Genomic DNA, 23365 nt, shown 5'->3' with positions numbered 1-23365 from the left:
TCATTAAGTGGGTCAGGCAAAACAGACCTCCACACCAAGGGGTCAGGTGAGCTGTACTGTCTGAAAGCTGATAAAACAAGACAGTCATAAATATATAAAAAACTGGAGGCAAAAACAGAGTAACTACTACAGTTAAAACAAAGGTTGCCTCTGGGGAATGGGATGGGCTGAGGATGCAGAGGATACAAGAGTTCGTCATCATAACCTCTTTCTAAACGTGTGCTGTCCAGTCTGGTAGCCACTACCTACACCCGGCTCCAGAGCACTTGTAATTTAGCTAGTCCTAATAGCAATTTGCTGTCCTCTGAATTTCAAAGACTTTATATGAAAAAATGAATTTAAAATATCTTGTTAATAAAAATTTTTATACTATTTACAATATGGTACAATGATAATATTTTGTAGACTGGGTTCAATAAAATTTATTATTAAAATTAATCTGTTTCCTTTTAATATGGCTCCTAGAAAATTTTACATTACATGTGTGGCTCACAATACACAGCATGATACTAAGTCTATATCATTTGATTTAAAATACGTATGACTTTAATAAAAACAACACTAGTACTGCTAACAACTTCATGATAAACTGAAAAATACACTTTAGGCCATACCACCTCTGAATTGCCATAAAATCTTAACAAGATCCAAATCAATGACATCAGTTGTAATTCTGCAGTAACTGCAACGTCTTGGGCTAACTCAGTGCTGAGGCTGTGGTGTAGCCTCAAGAAAATGTACTTCAGTCTAGAACTGCACAGCAGAAATTTCCTCATCTGGTCTCTTAGAAAACTGGAAAAATGCTCCCCACCTTTCATAAAACACTTCTTTAAAAATTATGGCAAACCGGGGCTGGCCCGGTGGTGCAGCGGTTAAGTTTGCATGTTCCGTTTTGGTGGCCCAGGGTTTGCCAGTTCAGATCCCAGGTGTGGACCTAAGCACTGCTTGTCAAGCCATGCTGTGGCAGGCGTCCCACATAAAATAGAGGAAGATGGGAACAGATTGTTAGCTCAGGGGCAGTCTTCCTCAGGAAAAAGAGGAGAGTTGGCAGCAGATGTTAGCTCAGGGCTAATCTTCCTCAAAAAAAAAAAAAGCAAGCAAGAAAAATTATGGCAAACCTACGTGAATAATGAGCTCCTATTTCAAGCTTCAGTAATTATAACATTTTACCCAATCTTGTTTTGATATCCTGTCACTGTTTTTCCTCCTGCAATATTTTAGAGTATATCCCAAACATCACGTAGCATTTAACTGATAAACACACCTTAGCACATATTTCTAACTGTATATTTACTTTAACATAAATACTATGCTGCTGTTATACACAAATTAATAATTCCTTAATAAATCTAACATCTAAGCGATAATAAAATTTCTCCAAATTTTTTCAGTTATTTTAAAGTTAAACTCAAATCTGGATACAAACAAGGTCTACACATCGCATTTGATTATTCTCTTTCAATCACTTTCATTCTATAACAAAGGTCATCCTTCTTCCTACCCTTCTTTTATGTCATTATTAACAAAACCAGTCATTTGTCCTATAAAATGTCCCATTCTTGACATTCTAGATTTGCCTGATTGCTTCTTGGTGGCATCATTTAAGTTGTTCCTAAATTCTCCTTGTTTCCTATACACTTGTAGTTAAATTGAGCTCTTCTCAAATTTCTGAGAGATTTAATCTGTAATGCCTAAAGGCATCTATTGTATGCAATGAATTCATTTCCTTCCTATGCATCTAGAATGTTAACAATTATGTACCATTCTAGGGAAAAGAGCTACTCAGTTTTCTGCAGTGCTTGATTCTTCAACAGAACTTAAGTTGAGAAAGGCTGACTAGAAGCTTCATTAGATTCATGTACAGTCGTCCCCTGGTATCGGCAGGGGGGATTGGTTCCAGGACCCCTGCAGATACCAAATTTCAGGGATGCTCAAGTTCTTTATATAAATGGCGTAGTATTTGCATACAACCTATGCACATCTTCCCGCATACTTTAAATCATCTCTAGATTACCTATAATATCTAATACAATGTAAATAGTCGTTATACTGTATTGTTTAGGGAATAATGACAAGGAAAAAAGTCTGTATGCGTTCAGTACAGACACAACCAGCACAGGCCTTTCAACCTGCAGATGCAATACCTCAGTGATATGGAGGGCAGACTCTAACAGCAAATGTCCTGTTTTTTGTTAGTGTTGCTAAGACCAATCAGTGGGTTCAGGTATGTCAATCTGATCTTTCCATTATTAAGTTTACCTGTCAACCTTCTACCTAATAATTTGGGTATCGCTTGATGATTATTGCCTAGATCTATTATTTTATTAGGGATGGCAAAATTGTGATGTTTTAATTTTATCATGCCTGTTGTACTTTATTCTTATATAAAGAACTTTATAAAAAAGAACTTTTATAAAGAACTTTCTCCAGTTATGTGGTTACCTTGAAAGAGTTCATATGAGAAAGAAAGAACACCTCTTTTCTGTATGAAAACATCAATTTTCAGAATACTGAGTTCTGCTAGACCAACTGCCAATAGTGGTAAATAAAGATTTTTTTTGCATCATTTTGAACTCATGACTTGTAAAATCTCTATGTGTTTAAATCGATTGCAAATATTCTTTCTGATGCTAAGTTGCCCCAACACACTTTCAACGACTGGCTTAATAGTTTCCATATATGGTGTGCATAATAAACATACAACATTCACATGCCCACATGTGTGGAAACACCTCTCTCATATTGATGAGTACTGTATTCTTACAATCTCATTATCATTTCAGTAGTTCTCCTCCTTGATTTAGTTTAAAGGCAGATATTCCAAGACACTTTTTCTCCCCTGCTAGCACACAATGTTAAGTACTCAAGGGATATCAATGGACTTGGAAGATAAAGAATTTCATTTCAGAATTCTATGCAACATGATTTTGGAGAGGGGAGGTGAGTAATCTGTCTTCTGCCTACCTCTCCAACCATATCTTGGGACCCTCTCCCTCTTGCCCACCATGCTTTAGTCATACAAGCATCTTCTCAGTTCCCCAAATATGCCATGCTTATTTTCTCAGAGCTTTCATAGCTATTTTCCCTCTGCCTGAAACCAATCCCTATATGGCTGGCTTCTTCTTATCCTTCAGTTCTCTGCTAAAATGCATCTTTCCTGACAACCAATACAGTTTCCCCATTATTTTACATTACTTCATCCTTTTTTCTTTCATAAAATTTAACATTATTCTATACGTTTATATGTAGAAAATGTTTACTTTTTTTTGAATTGTCCTTCTTTTGCCCATGGGGGCAAGAACCATGTCACTTTTCTTCACTTGGCAACGTATAGCACAAAATGAACACTCAAAGAGCTACTGAATAAATGTAGAATGTGCAGATGGATAGGGCATGGAATACCAATTCCAAACATCACAGTCTCAAAGGAACTCCTCTAAGGTCAATAAGAGAAACTTATTTAGGTAGAGTCTATATTTAAACGTTTTGAAATAATGTACAAGAATCCTTAGTACCACGGTATCCTTCTGTGGAATGGCCTTTACTATTATCTACTCTAAAAAGCACAGCTTTCTTCACTGACTTAGGCTGCAGTTGACCTTGTTGTTTTTTTTCTGAGCTAAATGGTATCTGATTTTCTAAACCAAACATTACAAATAAGGAATTTTTAAATAAGTAACGTACACATGATTTTGCATATTCTGTATTTATCAAGTTGCTGATCCTATGAAACAGAATGCAGTATATTTGAAAGTTAAGCCAAACAACAGAAAAGCAATTTAAATCTTTTTTTTTTTTGAGGAAGATTAGCCCTGAGCTACTATCTGCTGCCAATCCTCCTCTTTTTGCTGTGGAAGACTGGCCCTGAGCTAACATTCGTGCCCATCTTCCTCTACTTTATATGTGGGACGCCTGCCACAGCATGGCTTCCTGCGCAGTGCCATGTCCGCACCTGGGATGGAACTGGAGAACCCCAGGCTGCCGAAGGGGAACGTGCGAACCTAACCACTGCGCCACCGGGCCGGCCCTACAATTTAAATCTTAACAGTGACTTTCAACATAAAAATAAACTACTCATGTTTCCAAATGATTTGCAAAAATCATCTAGAAAACTGGGAGTATCCAAGGAGAATATAACGACTATGTCTTATCTTCATTATCCATTGCTTGGTTAAATTAAAAAAACAAAAAACCAATTCTGGCTCAAGGAGGAAATCAGAAATAAACTCACACTATTTTTAAAATATGATGAGCCAATGGATATGATGAGCATGGATAAACTAACCAATAACTCTCAGGTCATAAGAGACTCACCTATTTTGTCTTGTAGTGTCTCTTCTCATTCTTTTAGGAGGAATTGGACAATCAGCCATTGGATGACGCAATGAATCACTACACTTACGTGTGGGAGTCATACCTGTAAAGACAGAAAATATAAAAAATTAACTCTAAAAAGACTGGAATTATTATAAGCAAAATAAAGCAAATATATCATAATTTATAGAAAAAGAATTAATAAACAATACTGAAAATGCTTCTTACTACTCCTGCTGAGAGAACAGTTTACAACCCTTGATCAGATAACTTGGAGGCTAAGAGTGTCTGTCAATTTAAGTTCCGGATCATTCATACTCTTTCTTTCTGTAGTTGATCTTTCTGTAGTTGAACTTTCATCATAAATATTATCTCCATGCCAAGTAGAAGTTAACAAAAAGTAAGCACATACCTAGTTTTTGCTCTATTAGTTTCAGGTTTTTCTCTTGTTCATCGAGTTCTTGTTTTTTCTTCTTCATATCAGGCGTGTGAAGGTACTCTAACTGACCATTAAGGTCATCATTCACAGCACCCAACTTGCACACAGCAGTACGATACTGCTGAAGAAGATCTGAAAAGAAACCAAAGACATTTGGTTAAAACTACTGACACCATATCAAATCAGTGTTTTAGGCAAGAAGAATTAGCAAGACTGAGTATAGTGTTATAGTAACATGTGGGAATTACTTTTGAAGTCACAAAACATTCAATGTAAAGAAACGAAATAAAAAAACACAGTTTAGACTCTAGAACAAGACTGGTGCTTGTTAAATTTTAATTTTCTTTAATTGTTTGACCTTAAATTTCTTTCTCTCTTAGAAAGAGTTTTCTATATAAAAGTGCTCTATGAATTGGATCACTCTCAATGTTTACATCCTGTTTGATATGCAGTATTCAATCTAATTCCACATAGAGAAATTTGTGGGGTGGGAGGATGCATTAAATATACTACTGTTAGAAAATCACTGCTTCCAGCAGACAGGACCATTATCTGAAACAAAGCTTTCAAAAATGCGCTTTTAATAAAATACTTAATTTTCAAAAAAGTTAACTTTCCTAAAATCACTTGATCTAAAAATTTATTACATTATTCAAGTTTGAGACTATTTATTGCCTGTATGATTTACTAGACATTAAATATTATACATAGTGACTACACTCCAGTCCAGAAGTCAGCAAACTATAGCCCACGCACAAAGAATGGTTTATACGGTTTTAAATGGTTAGATTCTAAATGATTATATAAATACTCTCATAATACTCTCGATTTCGCCTCTTGGTTCACAAAACCTAAGATATTTACTATCTGGTCCTTTGAGACTGTAGTCACACAAAAAGATGATCAATATTCATGGGAATGGGCATACAAATGCCCAAACATTTAACAATAATTTCTTCCACAGTTTTTTATGTAAACCACTATGTATATTTGTTAAGACTTAGAGTACATCAGATACAACATGAGACATTCTACACTTTAAGGGTCAAGAACACTATTTTAAAAAGAGAACTATCCAGCATTCTGGGAATCCACACTTAGAATGAGTGAGTACATACATACATGCACATCTTTGTATGCTTATGAACATATTCATATATTTAAATACAAATTCTAGATGTGTAACTGAGTGATGACAAGGTCCTTATGTTCCATAATTCCTTATGATTTCATGGGAACTCTTAAAAAGGTATCTAGAAAAAACTTTGGTTTTCTGGTCTGACAGAACTTCCAATTGATATTAATGTTTTCTATGTTCATAAAATAACACTTATTTTTATCTGAATGAGTTACAAAATTATGTCCAGACCCATATGTCAGAGATGCTGCCCCTATTTAGAAGGCAATACACAAAACTTCAGGTCGTTAAGGGTTGAAATTCTGATTATTAATATAATAAATTAGTTATGAGGTTCTTTTACCTTTTAAATACTGAAGAAATTAGTGTATTCAAAAGCTTTAGTAGAACATTAGTCTTGTTATTTATAAACAAAGATGGAACACTGAATACTTCCCATTAAATGCCGCACTAATATTAAGTAGTTTCATATTTTATGCATAAGATAGCCAGTAGCAGCTTAATTTAATATGCCTTACTAAGCCTAAATTTTTTTTCTTTGCTGAGGAAGATTCACTCTGAGCTAACATCCATTGCCAATCATCCTCTTTTTGTATGTGATCTGCCATGACAGAATGGCCACTGACAGATGAGTGGTATAGGTCTGTGCCTGGGAACTGAACCTGGGTCCCCAAAGCAGAGCATGCTGAACTTCACCACTAGGCCACTGGGTCTGGCCCCCAATTTTTTGTATATAAAATGTAACTTCTATTTACCATGGTGTCTTTCTTAACTCCTTTAATAGAATTTTGCCAAAGAGAACAACTCAAAATTCAATTTAATTCTGTTTACTAATGATTTTAGAGTTTTTATATTATATGCTATCTGAAAATTTCAATTATCTAAGGAAAAAACTGATGGCAATGAAGCTTTACTGTGAAAACAGCAAAACATTTTAAAAATTAGTTCATATAAAGAGAAGAAAGCTAAAATTACAAAATGTACTAATTTTTGTATGATACATATTAAGAAAGATAGGGCCAGCCTCAATGGCCTACTGGTTGAAGTTTGGCATGCTCTGCTTTGGTGGCCCAAGTTCACTTCCCAGGTGTGGAACCATACCTCTCGCCTGTCAGTGGCCATGCTATGGCAGTGGCTCACATTAAAAAAAAAAAGAGGAAGATTGGCAACAGATGTTAGCTCAGGGTGAATCTTCCCCAGCAAAAAAAAAGAGAGAAAAAAGAAAGATACAGATTATTTTAATGTATCTAGAGGAAAGATCATGTAAGCAAAGCTACTAAAAATAACACAAAAGAATTGAAAATTCACCTGAATCCCTGTTATTAGGCAAGTATTTAAGGTTGCTTACAAGGCAGAAGCAACTTTCTTTTTTTAAAGATTGGCACCTGAGCTAACATTTGCTGTCAATCTTCTTTTTTTTTTTTCCTTCTTCTCCCTAAAGCCCCCCCAGTATAGAGTTGTATACTCTAGTTGTAGGTCCTTCTGGCTCTGCCATGTGGGATGCCACCTCAGCATGGCTTGACAAGCAGTACTAGGTCTGCGCCCAGGATCTGAACCCGTGAAACCCCAGGCCAGTGAAGCAGAATGCGCAAACTTAACCATTTGGCCATGGAGCCAGCCCCAGAAGCAACTTTATCACTGTAGATGGGTAGGTAGACTTTACTAAATAATATTTAGGTCTCTTCAAACTTTATGTTCTACATGATTCTAAAAACTTTACTGGCAAAAAACTGATAAGGACTTGTGACTGGGAAAAAATTATGCAAAAAAATAGACTAGAATCTCTGCACCGTTTGCTTCAAAATAGTTCATCTGGGCAGAGCAGGAGGGTGGCGAGTTGAGAGAGAGATGGGTATAGATGAAATAAAAGTGGGTAGCTGATAGGTCCATGGGAGTTCATTATACTTCTCTATTTATTTCCATAATAAAACAAAACAAAGCAAAATATCCTTTGCCCTGAAAACCACAGAACTTAAATATTCTTAGTCATTATTTCTAAAAATATTAAAAATGATTTTACTTAACAACAAAAAAAAACCAGTAAGTGTGGACTGTAACAATTGAAAGGTTAAATATTAGAATTATTAAGCATGATATAATAAAGTGTAAATAATGTCTAGGCTGACTAGATGGAGAATACATATTTGGAATATATGAACATAATAAAAGTGTTAATGAGTTGATTATATCACAGTTATAAACTACATATTGATTACTTTTAAGTTATTTTAAAATGCTTTTCCTCTCTTCAGCTGCTATTAACAACTCTTCTTTCTTTCTTCTGTCCATATCCTGGCTTCTGCAATGGCCACAGTTAATTTCTTTTAAGACTTTTTAAAAAACTATTTCTAGGGGCTGGCCTGGTGGTGCAGTGGTTAAGTTCTCATGTTCTGCTTTGGTGGCCTGGGGTTCGCCAGTTCAGATCCTGGGTGTGGACATGGCACCACTTGGCAAGCCATGCTGTGGTAGGCGTCCCACATATAAAGTAGAAGAAGATGGGCACGAATGTTAGCTCAGGGCCAGTCTTCCTCAGCAAAAAGAGGAGGATTGGCAGCAGATGTTAGCTTAGGGCTAATCTTCCTCAAAAAAAAAAGTATCTCTACTTACAAGATCTCTATAGAAAACTTGGGATAGTATAGAAAAGAAGGAAGGTTGGGGAAAACCTGTAGGTCTACTGCCTCACTTTTTTCTTATCTTTTTCATTCCACAAATTTGCAGGTTTAATTTTTGACACGTGTGATATTTTCTATCCACTTTCCATTTAACATTGTAATAGACATTTCCCAGAGAATAAATTCAATTAAAGGATTTAACATTTCTATTGTTTTGCTCGAAAAACAAGGCTCTAATATTTATGAGTTAAAAAAAAAAGTCTAGTCTGTATTTAGGATTGTTTAGTTAGGCATGTTTCCGAGAAGATCAATTACTGGTTCAAAGAATATGAGTATTAAAAACAATTAGTAAATTTTTTTTGATTATCAAAGTGACACAAACTGACTGAGGCAGATTTAGAAAAATATATAGAAAAGAATAATGGAGAAGAAAATTATCTCAATCACATAATCTGGAAATAAAACCTTTTTCTGTCTACTCTTTTGCTTCACTGAGCAGATAGAACACACACATGTTCCGAACCTGGGAAAGCTATCGAACCTTTCTGAACCTCAACTTCCTCACCTGCAAAATGAGAAGAGTAGTGCATGAAATAACTCAAGTGACAAGCTTAACACAGCACTGGTACAAAATTAAGCCTTCGAACATCAACTATTTTATTTCATTGAAAATTGCTTATGTCATCCACCCACTTTTCTATTAGTCTTGGCATTTTTTTCCTGATTTTAAAGGTTGCTTTTAATAGTAAGACTATAGCCTTTGCCTACTATATGTCGAAATTTTTTCCCCCAGTTCGTCATTTGTCTTTCCATTTTCTTCATGATGTTTTAAAATTTTCACATAAACTTCAAAAAATTAACTATGAAATATTTTCTTTTCTCACTTCTTCCAGTACTTCTCTGTCAAAAAGCCCTTCTCTCCAAGGTGAGCGCTTCTATTTTAACAGGGTGATCATCGAAGTTCTCTTTGAAGGTGTGACATTAGAGCACAGAACTGGAAGAACAAGAAGCCAGCCACACACATATTTGAGGCAAAACCATTATAAAGGGAATATTAAAAGAAATTCTTCCCTTAAATATTGAGATTTCTTATTTCTATTTAACTGTGCCCAGAACTTCCTGAACACAAGTGAAGAGTGTTAATCTAAGTTTTCCTTTTTGGTGACATTTGTGGAAACAGGTTTGTTATTAGTTTCATAAGATGACCTGGGTAATCTCCATATTTATCTTATTCTGCAACAAATTATATTTAAAATTTTCAATTGACTTATGAAAAACCTATAGGGTGGGGTTAACTTTTTGAACACTTTCTCAGATAATGGTCTGTATAAGTTTTCTGCCCTATTTATATCAATTTTGTTCATTTGTAATTTTCTAGAATTCAGTCGATTTTATTTGGAGATGCTCAGTGTATTTACAATATTATGAAAACCTAAGAAATCTCTATGTCTGAATACACAGTCTGAGCCATTACTCCTTTTGTATTTGCTTTTGCCCAAAGGCCATTGTTAAGAATTATATATTCAATACAAGGGTTTTCTTTTTTCTAATTTATTTATTTGGTTGTGTTTGTTTCTTGAGATGTATTTTTTCCCTCCTGTCATTTGGGTCGAACGATTAGTTTATTTTTTTCCTCATTTAATAATAAATGCATTAAGCTTGTATATTTACATTTGATCTCAGCTATTTTCATTTCTCTTAAGTCTAATTTGTAACGTTCTTGTTCTCTTTAATATTTAAACTTTTTTTTTTGACAAAATAGTTGTTTCTAAATGTCCACTATTTGGGGTTACTTGGGAAGAAAAGAATAAGTTAATTTTTAGTTCTATTACTTTTTATGTTAAAAAAAAGTATCCTAAATTTTGTTTTTTATAGTTTTTAGTCTTGTTGTAGCTCAGCAGCAATCTGATCAACTGAAATTATGACCAATTTTTGTGATATATTCTATAAATATTTAAGACAGTCCTGGTGTTACAACTTATTAGGTAGACATTTCTTATTTTTTGACTAACAACCTGTCATGGATTAATGGTTTCTCATAATAATGTTTCCATCTCTGTATTAGCAACAGTTCTAAGATGTTTTCTTTTTGGTGAGGAAGACTGGCCTTGAGCTAACATCTATTGCTAATCTTCCTTTTTTTCCTCTCCTCCCCAATGCCCCAGTACGTAGTTGTGTATCCTAGTTGTAAGTCATTCTACTTCTTCTATGTGGGATGCTGCCATAGTAGGGTTTGGTGGGTGGTGCTAGATCCACTCTCAGGATCCAAATTGGCAAGTCCTGGGCCACCGAAGTGGAACGTGTGAGCTTAACCACTCAGCCATGGGGCCAGTCCCAAGAATTTTGATTTTGTAATTTATTGCATTAAGTTTACTGACTTTTGGACCTCTAGTATGGAATACATCTGTTATCAAAATGAATTTCTTTGTCCTTTTAGTGCTGTGCCTTGAAGTTAACTTTGGCACTTACACTGTTACCTGCGATTTCTTCTATTTAATGTTTACATCTCTGTTTATTCTTCAATTTTACCTCGTATTTTGTTCAGAAGGGGATTTTTGTAAAGAATATAAAGCAGTGTCATGGAGAGAGACAGCCTTTAGATACAGATGGCTCTGGGTTTGATTCCTGTTCTATAGTTTACTGACCATGTGGGTTTTAATACGTCATTTAAATTTTCACAGGTCTCTCTTTACTCACTTTATCTAACTTACCATACTTCCTGGCACATATTAAACATTCAATAAGTGACAGCTATTTTCATATATCCTGGGACTAGATTTTTCAAATCTGAGTGCCTTTGCCTTTTAATTAAAGAACTTAGCATATTTACATGCTATTCAAAGTCTTATTTTTAATCATCTTATTTTATACCATGTAAATACTCGTATTTTTCTCGGATTTTATTTGCTCTTATTTCATGACCTCATATCAAATACTATAGTGCAAAACACTGTGTAGGCAAAAGTAGAAGACAAACACTCTACTTTTAATTGTGCTAGTAGTAAACAATTTTTGTGGTGGTAGTCTACTTCAAAATTGCTTTTTCACTGCAAACAATCCGACAATACAAAAAGAGGAGGTTCCTCAAAGCCATCTATTCTATCTGACCCTAACTATGGCTGGCTAATTCAGGAGGGAGTTTCTCTCTCCTTGGAGTTGTGGGATCTGAGTCATGGGTGAAGGTGCAAGGAACTCAACCTGCTTATGTCCCAGAGCCATCCTTATTTTTGTCTTGGCTGTTTCCAATCTCCTCTGAATCTGTGATTTCTTCCCTTTCTTCCCAATACATTTCTGTTTTGCTTAAAATGGTCAGGACTGGTTGCTCCTGCTGACAATCAAAAGTACCTTATACAGATGAGTAATCTTAAATCGTCTCATTTGACTTTCTAAACCGTATGTCTAATGTTTGAGTTCTTACTGTTGAATCATTAGTCTGTATGTGGAGTGACTCTTTGAAGGTACTTATCAAGAATAATTAACTTTTAATTTTGAAATCCTTGCATTATTTGTTTACCTTACATATTTGACAACCCAGTAGGGCACAGGGATCTTTAATTATAATCTTATCTTCTCAAAGATCTATAGATAATGCCTTACTGTTACACAGACATTCAGAGGCCCAGGTAAACTGGACATTCTGTCAAGATGGCACCTGCATACTTTGTTTCACAGGTAATTCCTTCTGGTTTGGGATCCACTGTAGTGCTAGAGCGGATAAGGGTTGAGGCTTTTTATTCTGATTCACTGCCCCTAGCTGAATTGTTGTCTCTGATTTCTTATCAGTTTGTTTAGATGTTCACTCCTTTTCTACAGAGAAGATATTTTGCATGCATTCACTGCCATCATAAACAGAGTATGAAACTTTATGTTGTATATAATTTTCTGTATACTATGATGTTTTGACATCTTAAAAAACCTTTCTGGCTGACAAGACTGCCCCTCCAGGGACTAGCATGCCTTTGATATGCAAACTAGCCAATCCAGAGCCAAATCTCCTCTATCTGGCTCCTGCACCCCAAGAAGCTAGTCCTCTGCCTTAAGCATCTCAGGACCCAGTACCAGGCACTTAGAGACTATGCCTAGAGCCCAAAGCCCACTCGAAATTATTCAAACTAGTCAATCCTAAACTGTTTACCCTGTCAGGCCTTGCTTTCCTGTGGAAACCCCAATAAAGGTGGTGGCCTAAGCACTCCTTGTTCCTATTTTCTGCCTCCCGACCACCCTGGTGTTTTTCCACATGGCCCTGCATGGCATGCAGCACCACACCTCCTGCCTCTAGGACCTGTGAGTATAACAAACTTCTGTTTTCTGGAGCCTCTCCTGTGTCTTCTCCTATAGCTGCAGCTGACTGATCATCTCAGAAAAGAATACAAAACAATCTTCTTCCCACCATCTTTCTCAACTTACTATTTTAAATAGTGTTGGGGTTAAAGTAATAACCCATAACCGGGCACTACCCAAATTCTTCAATACAAGAATAAAGAATACATTGTGGGGTATTTACACAATAAAATACCATCCTGTAATGAAAATGAGCTACAAGTACATACATAGTGTTGAACAAATAAAGCCAGACACACAAAGAAGTATGGGTTACATGATTCTATCTACATAAAGTACAAAAATGAGCGAAACTACGCTATGCTGTTTTAAGTCAAGAAAGTAATTATCCTTTGGAGAGGGGGTTGGGCAGTGACAGGAAGAGGGCCTGAGAAGCCTCTGTGGTGCTGATAATGTTCTATTTCTTAATACAGGGGAAGTATTCATTTTGTGACAATTTGTCAAGCTGTATGTATGTTTATGAAATGTGCACTTTTCTATATGTGTATTATATTTTAATAAAAGTTAACAACAATATGTGGTAGATATATTCAACAGACTATTATTCAGCCTTAAAAAGAAAGGAAATTCTGACAGATGCTACAACATGCATGTACCTGGAGGATATTATGCTAAGTGAAATAAGCCAGACACAAAAGGGCAAATACTGTATGATTCCACTTCCATGAGGTGCCTAGAGTAGTCAAACGCACAGAGACGGAAACTGGTAGTTGCCAGGGGCATGGGAGGAAAGGGGAATGGGGAGTTGCTGTCTAATGGGTACATCAATTTTGCAAAATGAAAAGATTTCTGGAGAATGGTTGTATAAACAATGTGAATGCACTTTACTGAACTGTACACTTAAAAATGGTTAAGATGGTACATTTTATGTTGTGTGTATTTTACCATAATTTACCATTATTTTTAAAGTTAACAACAAACTGGTTTTTGCCAGGAAAGGACATACGCAATCATATTAGAACTATATAAAATTAAGAACTATATATAAGAACTATATAAAATTAAGAGCAAACAGGTAATGACCTGTAGGAGACGTTCGGTAAAAAATATGCACTTCAGAACACAGACATAGAGACAATTACATTGGCTGACTACAAACAAGGGGACACAGCCTGTACAAAGGAAGATGAGAGAGGGAGGTCACGTCATGCACTCTAAAACAGTTCTTAGCTGTATTCTAGATAGTTACCAACTTTGATATAAAAGGTATTATGATGATTTGATGAAGTACTCACTTATTCCACAGGACAATATTTTCTTTATTTCAAGATAAGAAGAACGAAAATCAAAGGGAAAACCTACTTTCCGTATAATTCGAAACTACTTGATATAAGAAAGCCGAAAGTAAAAGACAAAAACATCTTATTCCTATTTATTTGTTAATTTTTCATGTTAGAATCTCAATACACAAGCCTCAAATAAAGGATTAAAATAAAATGAGAAACTGTTATTTAAGTACTTATTCAACCTACCTATTTGTTCCCCTAAGATCAGGCACTGTTTTGGGATTGGAGCTCCAAATACCATTCCCCGAAGTTTATCCATTGGAGGAGCTTTATTTTGAAGGCCGCCAAACTTTCCATTACTTCGAATGCGATCTCCATCTCTGGTCAGCAGTGTAGGACAGTGTGTAATTTTAACAACCTATTGTGGGTGAATGGATATTAATTAGTGAGTCTATAAAACTTATTTCAATTGTTTGAAGAAAGGGGAAATCATTTAAGGGTTCTGAGATTAGAAATGACATGATCATGGTAGTATTTCCACAAAATTAAGAAGCTAGTGATGTATAAGATGAACTGGGGGAAAAAACCAGAGGCAGGGAGATAAATTAGATTACTTCTTGAGCATTAGCCTAAACTAGAATAGTGACAATGCAAATGAAAAAAAAGGGAATTTTACAGCTTGACTGATAAGAGGAAGGGGGAGAGGGACATCCAGAGCTGTGTGCTGCTGAACCCAAGGCAGCATCCCCAGCTCTCAGTTCTGCTGTTAGACAAGTGTTCTCCAGATGAGTAGAGGACAGCAAAAGAGTATCAGACTGAAGAAAAACACACTGAAAAGCACAGGGCTGAATCTGCAGAGGACAACACTACTATTTCACCTGTGGAAAGAAAAAGAGCTCGTAATTTGAGAGTTAGGGGAACTAGAATTATGTAGTAAAACCTATGTCATGGAAAGGGTTAGTCAAGAATTAAATTCTTCAGAGAAGTCTGAAAATAAAAGAAAAACACTGGATTTAGTATTTCATGATCTTTAAGAATATTCTTTCAAAAAAGGTCTAGGAAACATACAAAAATAAAATGTTCAAATTTCACTGGTAACCATAAGTGGAACTGGAATAACTGGAAGTGGAATTCAAACGAGACATTTTCACTACTCAAAATGTTAACTCCCCCCGCACCCATACAGAGTGTTGAGAGAGAGATGGAGAAAGGGTCTTCTTGTACTAATTAATCTGCACTGAGATAGCCCTTCTCAAGGAAATGTGACAAGTGTTAAAAAGCTTAACATTTTGTTTGACCCAGCAATTCCACTTCTAAGAATGTATTCTAAAAAAAAATCACAGATGTGAACTGTGCACTGAAACATTGTTTTAATAATGAAAAATATGAAATGTACAGTCTCAATAAGTTACATAAATTATGGCACATCCACGTAAGAACACAGAATGCAACACTAAAAAATTGACTGAAGAAGAATATTATAACTTGACAACATGTAAAAACACCTAATTCAATCTAATTTTGGCGATTAGTCTCTGAATTATAAAAATAAGAGATTAAACAAAACTTGATTTTTTTTTTAAATGAAAAAGTAATAGGATATGTAATAGAAAATCATGACTAGTGTTTATTCTTTTAATATAATTCCAGGGATACTTTACAGATGTTTTCCCACCAAACTGGGTATTTAAAAAACAAATTTAAATGCATTAGGATGTCTGAAGAAAATCTATGGTCAATTCTTTGGTAAAATGAATCTTTTAGTAAAAAAAATCACATCTTGCTTTCTTAGTTTTAACGGTCTAAAAGTGAACATTACAAATACAAACTGGATTAATGTACTACCCATTTATCAGGATTCAGGCAATGTTTTTAAGGATTTAATGCCATTTTAAATAAGTAACACATTCAAGTTTACACAGTTGTCTACTCTCTTGTTAAGAGACAACAATGTTAAGTTATAAACCTCTGGAAGAAAGGACAGTTTGGCTCCTCTTTTATAAAAATTCTGCAAATATTGGTTGTACAACTATGTGAAGGTACTTAACACTACTGAACTGTACACTTAATGGTTAAGATGGTAAATTTTATGTGTTTTTTACCATCATTTACCATTAAATCTTATAATTCTAACTCACTAAACACTCATATTAGGACAAAAACGGTCACAACAGTTTTTGCAAATTCAGTGAGTGAACAGCAGTGCTACAGCTCTGGCAATGCTTATTCACAACTGCTGTAAGGACCAGCAAGGGGTGGACAAGGGGCTGCAGTAGTATAAACGCCATCAAGAATTTAGGAAGAGAAAACAACGACGACGACTACTGAAACCTAACAATGTTACCAAAGGATGTCATAAAAGCCTTTTCTCAGAAGAGCTTTAAAACATTATTTAATTGGTGGAGTTAGATATGACTTCATTCAAACTTTGGAATCAGAGCAATTAGCATGTGCCATACCAATTATGAGGAACAAACACAGTACCTGCTTTTGAAACATAAGCTCTATAACATTTTTTTTGAATCTATGGATTGGTGTATTTCATCAGTTTTAAAAAGTTTTCAGCATTAGTTCTTCAAATATTGCCTATGATCCTTTTCCCTTTCTCTTGGCACTCTGTTTAGACTTTTTAAAAAGATTTTCTCATTCTATCCTCCATGACTATCAGCCTCTCTCTTAGATTCCTTCTCTCTGGGCTGAAGTCTGGACAATTTTTCTGACCTACCTTCCAATTCACTAATTCTCTATTAAGCTGTTAAACCCATCCAGTGAATATTTAATTTTTATTAAATTTTTTATTTTTAGAAGCTCTATTTGATTTTTTCAAGTCAACTTGCTCTTATACTCAACACTTTTATTTCTTAAAACATATTAAACATATTTTTAAAATATTTTCTCTTTATGGAAATTATTTCAGTTTTAAGATAAAGGTAAATTCTTCCAAAAAGAATTTGCGTTTGTTCCGGTCAGACATCTAAGGGTGCAGTCCAGCACCATAGGAAATCAAATGTTTTCTTTGAAGCTTTTCAGACCATTCACAAATTATGAATGCAGCATGCAAAAAGACATGAGAGCCCATCTGTTTATACTGATGAATTCTCTAGGCAAACAGTTTAATTTTTTTCCTTTTCCACTTAGTGCCAAAGTTCAAGAGAGGCAATTTTCTTGCAATCTCTAGAGGCACTTGGAGTTGAGACAGAAGTGGTAAGTTTATTTCTTTGTGCACCCTTACACTAAAGTTTAGCCCTTATGGGGGTTCCAAGTTTATTGGGAAAGGGGTCTTCCATCAGATTTGCCACTCTGGTGAAAGCCCAGGGTTTTGTCTCCCACTCTCTGAGCTTCTCAAGGGAGTGAAAATTGATGCTCAAGTTCAATTAGTTTGACAAATGTTCTCAAGGCAAAATCTGGCTTCAGTGTTCTGTTTATCTTTCTGGGTCCCCACCTTCACTTGGAATCCTTACTTTCCCGTCAGTTCACACATTAAGATACACATCTTGACATAGAGACAGAAACAGCCTTTTGAAATAGCCTTTTAGTTCCTCTCTGCTGGAATTCCCTCTGGCTGAACTGTCTAGTCCACCTCTGTACAACCCTCAGTGCCTAGCACTGTGCCTAGTGGTGTGCTGGAGCCAGCATTTACTGGGTCATGAGAACCAGGTCTCCTGAATGCCTCATTCAATGACTGCACACAGGCAGCTAGAAATCACCCATGATTTGAGTATTTAACTATGGGGACTGGCAAAATCTACAAATCAGGGTCCCACCATCAGACTTCCCAGAGCTGGCTGTCCAACATTTAATAGTATACCACTGCGTCTCATACACAAAGTGTTCAAATAATTGATGGAACTAACTAAATCGTCCAGTTATTACCCAATTTGTTAACTCTATCCCCATTAGTAAGCTTCTCATCTTCTACTAATAGATTCCATGTTGTCATAACATTTAGTGGATATGGTTTCTACTCCATAATTCAGGATATATAAACACACTAACCATCACTAGAATATGGTAGCTCCCCCATCCACAACTGTTTTCTGGTATAGTATATTACAGCCATTATTAGGTTCACAAGGAACCATTCATGAAGACACTAAATACTATTCCCCAATTACTTAATTTCCAATAATCTCACTAATCTAGCTCTCCTAAATTCAAGATGCATTTATTATTTCTTCTTAACTAGGCCCAAAGAAAAACTGCTCTGACTAGTTCTAGTTCTGTCATGAATTAGTAGTGTGACTTGGTATAGGTCCATTATTTGTTTTGAACTTAAGGTTTCTCATCTAGAAAGTGAGAGTAGATGATTTCTAAGGTTCCCATGATTCTAGAATACACTATTTATAGACACTGGCTCCGATTTTAAACTGGCCTCTGTTTTCTCTTCTATAACCACAAACATTCTTATTTTCAGTTATAATAATTTGCAATCATATAACGTTTTCCATACATGTTTACCACCTGCCATTTCCAAGCCCCCAACACCACACTTACTAAACTTAATACTTCTTGTGTATCAAAGAATTTAAGACCTTTGGATCTCAGATCCAAAGAGATCTTTCCTTTACTGAAACTTTACCATACTCCAAGCTCTTTGCTTAATGCTTTATATGTATTATTCAGTGTTTACAAGAGCCCTCTGAAAGGCCCTCCTTTAGAGTAGATTTCCTTTCTTTTTTAAATTAAAAGTAATATAGAAGTGATAATCCTTCTTAATATATCCAACAGTATACAACATATTCTCCCAGTTTGCTTAAAGTACATAAGCTTATTTTTAAAAAGGGCATCATCTTAAGCATTATCATTTCACAATTTTTCAACAAAATGATATACTTTGTACATCTTCTTTGTTAGGATACATGAAACTATTACATTTTTTTAATAGCTACATACTACTCTACGTATAAATTACTATAATAGAGTTGTCTAATCCTAACTGATAGACATTTATACTGTTTCCCAAGTTTCCCATTAAAAACTCATTAATATTCTAATGCATATTCTTCTACACATCTGTGTGTACTTATGGGAGCGTGTCTGTAAGACAAATTACTTTAATACCTTGTTATGGTATAAAGATGGCTGCAAATTCTTTGCTCCTTTTCCCAGGGAGTAGAGAGAGTCTATTCCCGACCCCTACCACCCCCCCTTAGATTTGGACTGGCCAGATTCTGACCAACCAAATGTACTTTCTGAGGCTGGGACTTAAAGAGACCTCCAGCTTCTGCCTTCGCAATGCTTGGAACACCTCTTCTTAGATCCTAGACGCCATTTGAAAAAGCCCAAGCAGCCACAAGGAGAGGCTCACAAGATGAGATCCAAGTCTGCCTGCCTACAGCCCTGGCTGAGTGCCTAGCCAGCAGCCAGTATCAGCTAGCCAGTATGAATGCGAGATAAAGTAGGAACTAATTCATTTTCAAAAATAATTTCAAGGAAATACTTCCAACCTAGGACTTGCTGGGTTAGAAAACTGTTCTTCATCCTTAGCAAGTTTAGCTAACAGAATGCTCTTTTTCACTTTAAAGATATTACTTTTCCTTTTTCTCCCCAAAGCCCCCCGGTACGTAGTTGTGTATTTTTAGTTGTGGGTCCTTCTAGTTGTAGCATGTGGGATGCCGCCTCAGCATGGCCTGATGAGTGGTGCCATGTCTGTGCCCAGGATTCAAACTGATGAAACTCTGGGCCACTGAAGTAGAGCAAGCAAACTTAACTACTCGGCCATGGGGCCAGACCCCAGGATGCTCTTTTTTTTGAGGAAGATTAGCCCTGAGCTAACATCTGCTGCAAATCCTTCTCTTTTTGCTGAGGAAGACTGGCCCTGAGCTCACATCTTCCTCTACTTTATATGTGGGACACCTGCCACAGCATGGCTTGCCAAGCGGTGCCATGTCCGCACCTGGGATCCGAACTGGCAAACCCCGGGCCACAGAAACAGAACGTGCAACCTTAACCACTGCGCCACCAGACCAGCGCCTGTCTATTAATATATTCTGCCCAATTTTATGCTGTTCATTAATTTGTAGTATTTAAATTGGTTTTGACAAGGTTACTTAATCATTTGCACATTTATCATAAAATGAAATTATTTCCATGTAGGGCTTTAATACATTAAAACTTTAAAAATATACATTAAAATTGGAGCTACAAATTAAAAAAGAATTCAAATACATACCTCTTTTCTATAATGATTGGCAGCATCCAAATTATCCAAAATAATGGTGTCTCCTAACAGCATACCAAATACTAAAAAAATTCAATAAATGAATTTTTAAAATTATGACTTCTTTGATATTAAAATATTAATACAAAGTGCAAACTTTTCTTAGAAAGAATGCCACCATTAAAATTTTATTCAACAGTTTCCTCTCATAGGAAAAAATAAGAGAATTAAATATTTTTTAAAAATCACTTATGAACTAAGAACATAAATTTCCATAATCAGTAATTTATATATCTAGATAACAAAAGTAAAATCTATATAAAATAAAGTCACCATAATTTCCTTTACCTGTTTCACAATGTTCTACGTTATCTGGAAATGTTAACAAATCTCGGGCAAAGACTGGATCTCCAACGGGTTTAAAATATAATTTTCCATTTCGGTAATGAGGTAGAGGTCTGAATGAAAAGAAATTTTAAAAAACATTAAACAAAACACATATAACTTTTTAACTAAAAAAAATGTAATATGAAAAATATAAATATATTGTATATCATTGTAATCATTTAATCAACTCCCCATCCACAAGTGATACTCCTAAAGGATTGACTATCATGCCCTTAGAACTGAAAGCAATATGTACCATATTTAAAAATATATGATTAGTTTTATCTGTACTACTACCCTCAATTAGTTTGTAAAATCAATATAAACTGTTGTTTAGCTTGACAAGGAAAGGAGAAAAGCAGGCTTTAAGTTGAGAACAGTAACTTTAAGTTGGGCCTACGTGAGGAAGCCAATGATATGACTGTCTCATGTGGAGAGCAGCCCTAGAATGAATGAGGGAAGGGCAACGCCCAAGCCTTAGACACTTGTGAGAGAGGCAGTTTAGTACCCTGGCTCCTGTCCCTCTCACACAGTGTACAGAAGGAGCATTAAAGCCCAGAGATAACAATGAGAACCAACAGATGGCAGTAGACTCGGGTGTCAGGGCCTTTCCCAAACCTTGAAGGTAGGAGTGCTAGGGACGTGGTGGCTCTAGGAGCCAGCTGACTCAATCTCAGTAAGAGGCACAATATCAGGAACAGAGAGAATAACTAGTTTCTAGAGCAAACATTAGCCCTAAATACCAAATTCATACTTTCCCTAAACCAAGGATTTTTAACTTGGTCTTGAGGGATTATGGAGATAAAAGAAATTATTTTCACAAAACGTATTATTCTTATCAACACAGAAATTATGATCTGACAGGATTTCCTAATCCTTAAAATGGGTACTGACTAGCAGCAGAATGAGAGATTTAAGAAGCATACAGATTTGAGTTCAAATTCCAGCTGTCTCCCCTATCTATTTTTAAATTACAAAATGAAATAAATACTATTTTAATGACATAGTAGACTCTTAACATGGGCTCTCATTCTCCTTCAAGTCCCCATTCCTATTCAATGGCAGGCCTTACAGAGTTTTGCTTAGGGATCTGAGAAAAATCATTGGTCAACCCTCTGTTATATGTTTTATTTTTTTTGTTTTGTTACCATTCCTTCCAGTCTGTTAAGGTGGATTTTAAAAAATAGTCAAAATCAGAGTACACATACAATATTTAAAAAGTGAATTAAAAAAGCCTAATTGGTTTGCAGTTATTCCCTAAAAATATATTTTGAAAAACAGATGAGCAAATAATTACTTAAAAACACCAGATTTATACAGTAGTCCCCCAGTATCTGCAGGGGATACAATAAGACCCCTCGTGGATGTCTGAAACCATGCACAGTACTCAATCCTATATATACATACACACATTGTTTTTTCCCATTCATACATACCTATTAGGCATAGTAAGAGATTAATAACAATAATAATAAAATAGAATAACAATATACAGTCATGTGCTGCATAATAACAAACCACATATACAATGGTGGTCCCATAAGATTAGAACCATATAGCCTAGGTGTGTAGAAATGTATACCATCTAGGTTTATGTAAGAATACTCTATCATGTTCACAAGACGAAAAAGCCTAACGACGCATTTCTCAGAAAAGCATCCCTGTCAAGTAATGCATGAGTGTACTATAATAAAAGTTACATGAATGTGGTCTCTCTCTCAAAATGTCGTATGAGACTGTACTCACTCTTCTTATATGATGTGAGATAATAAAATGCCTATGTGATGAGATTAACTGAGGTGAACGACGTAGGCACTGTGACGTTGCGTTAGGCCAATGGACCTTCTGACAATAGTCAGAAGGGTCATCTGCTTCCGGACCGCAGTTGACCACTGAGAACTGAAACTTTGGAAAGCGAAACTGAGGATAAGAGGGGCAGTAGTGTATTAAAATAAGGATGGAACATCCTAACTAGATGGTTTCTTACATGTCAATTTTGTTATTGGCAGTTCCAATAAAGACCCTCTCTACCTAAATGATGGCTGCTTATTTTCATAGGACACAAACAGGACAAAAGACACGTATGTATACCCTTACTCCAAATAAAGGTGCTCCATACTTTGTTAATGATAATGACATCTTATAATCCTTCCTGTCGCAAAGGCCAAAATTTGCTTTGGGTTTGTGTGTGTATGCATTTGTGTATGAATGTGTCATATATAGAAATCACATTTAATTGGCAAATTAAACATGGCCAGCATGTATAATTGAATACAGTGAAATACTAATTTTAATGAAGTATGCACATTTGCGATGAAGGCAAAATAACTGTAGATGATTTGAGTCAGTTTGTTTCAGGCATCTTTTAGAGAAATCATTTTTAAATTTAGTGCTTTGATTAAAAATAGAAAAGTTATTTCAGAAAAAATTACTACTTTCACTTTTTTCTAACCTTTTCCAATCTGGAAGAGTCTTCTTATAAATAGAATCAAGGGGCAACACCTGCTGACGACCTTGTGTTTCATCATAGATACGACGTGCAGCATCAGTGGTCAGGGTGACCACACAGTCCATGTCACTTGCTAGATGCCAAGAAATAACCATGGCAGCTCTATCATCTTCAATTTGTGCCAGGTGTGCAATCTATAACCCATTTTTAAAAGTCAAGTAAAAAAATTTTTAAATATATAAAATTTGATATTAAATATTTTAAAAGTCCAAGTGTAAACAGTAAAAAGACTTTTCTGA

General features: G+C 35.5%; 1 protein-coding gene across 1 annotated transcript in view; it reads right to left on the bottom strand.

Annotated features, from left to right (window-relative positions):
- Positions 1–23365, bottom strand: part of SMCHD1 (structural maintenance of chromosomes flexible hinge domain containing 1) — a 137307-nt gene that overhangs the window by 4466 nt on the left and 109476 nt on the right. Inside the window, exons 42-47 of the mRNA XM_008537392.2 lie at positions 23070–23260; positions 20579–20688; positions 20243–20313; positions 14317–14488; positions 4727–4885; positions 4315–4417 (exon numbers count right to left, since the gene is read on the bottom strand). Coding sequence (XP_008535614.2) covers positions 4315–4417; positions 4727–4885; positions 14317–14488; positions 20243–20313; positions 20579–20688; positions 23070–23260 — 806 coding nt within the window. The remainder of the gene's footprint in view (positions 1–4314; positions 4418–4726; positions 4886–14316; positions 14489–20242; positions 20314–20578; positions 20689–23069; positions 23261–23365) is intronic.

This window comes from Equus przewalskii, chromosome 7 (genome assembly GCF_037783145.1).
Source record: "Equus przewalskii isolate Varuska chromosome 7, EquPr2, whole genome shotgun sequence".
In the NCBI taxonomy this organism is placed as follows: Eukaryota; Metazoa; Chordata; class Mammalia; order Perissodactyla; family Equidae; genus Equus; species Equus przewalskii.
This window is presented reverse-complemented; position numbering and strand designations above follow the sequence as displayed.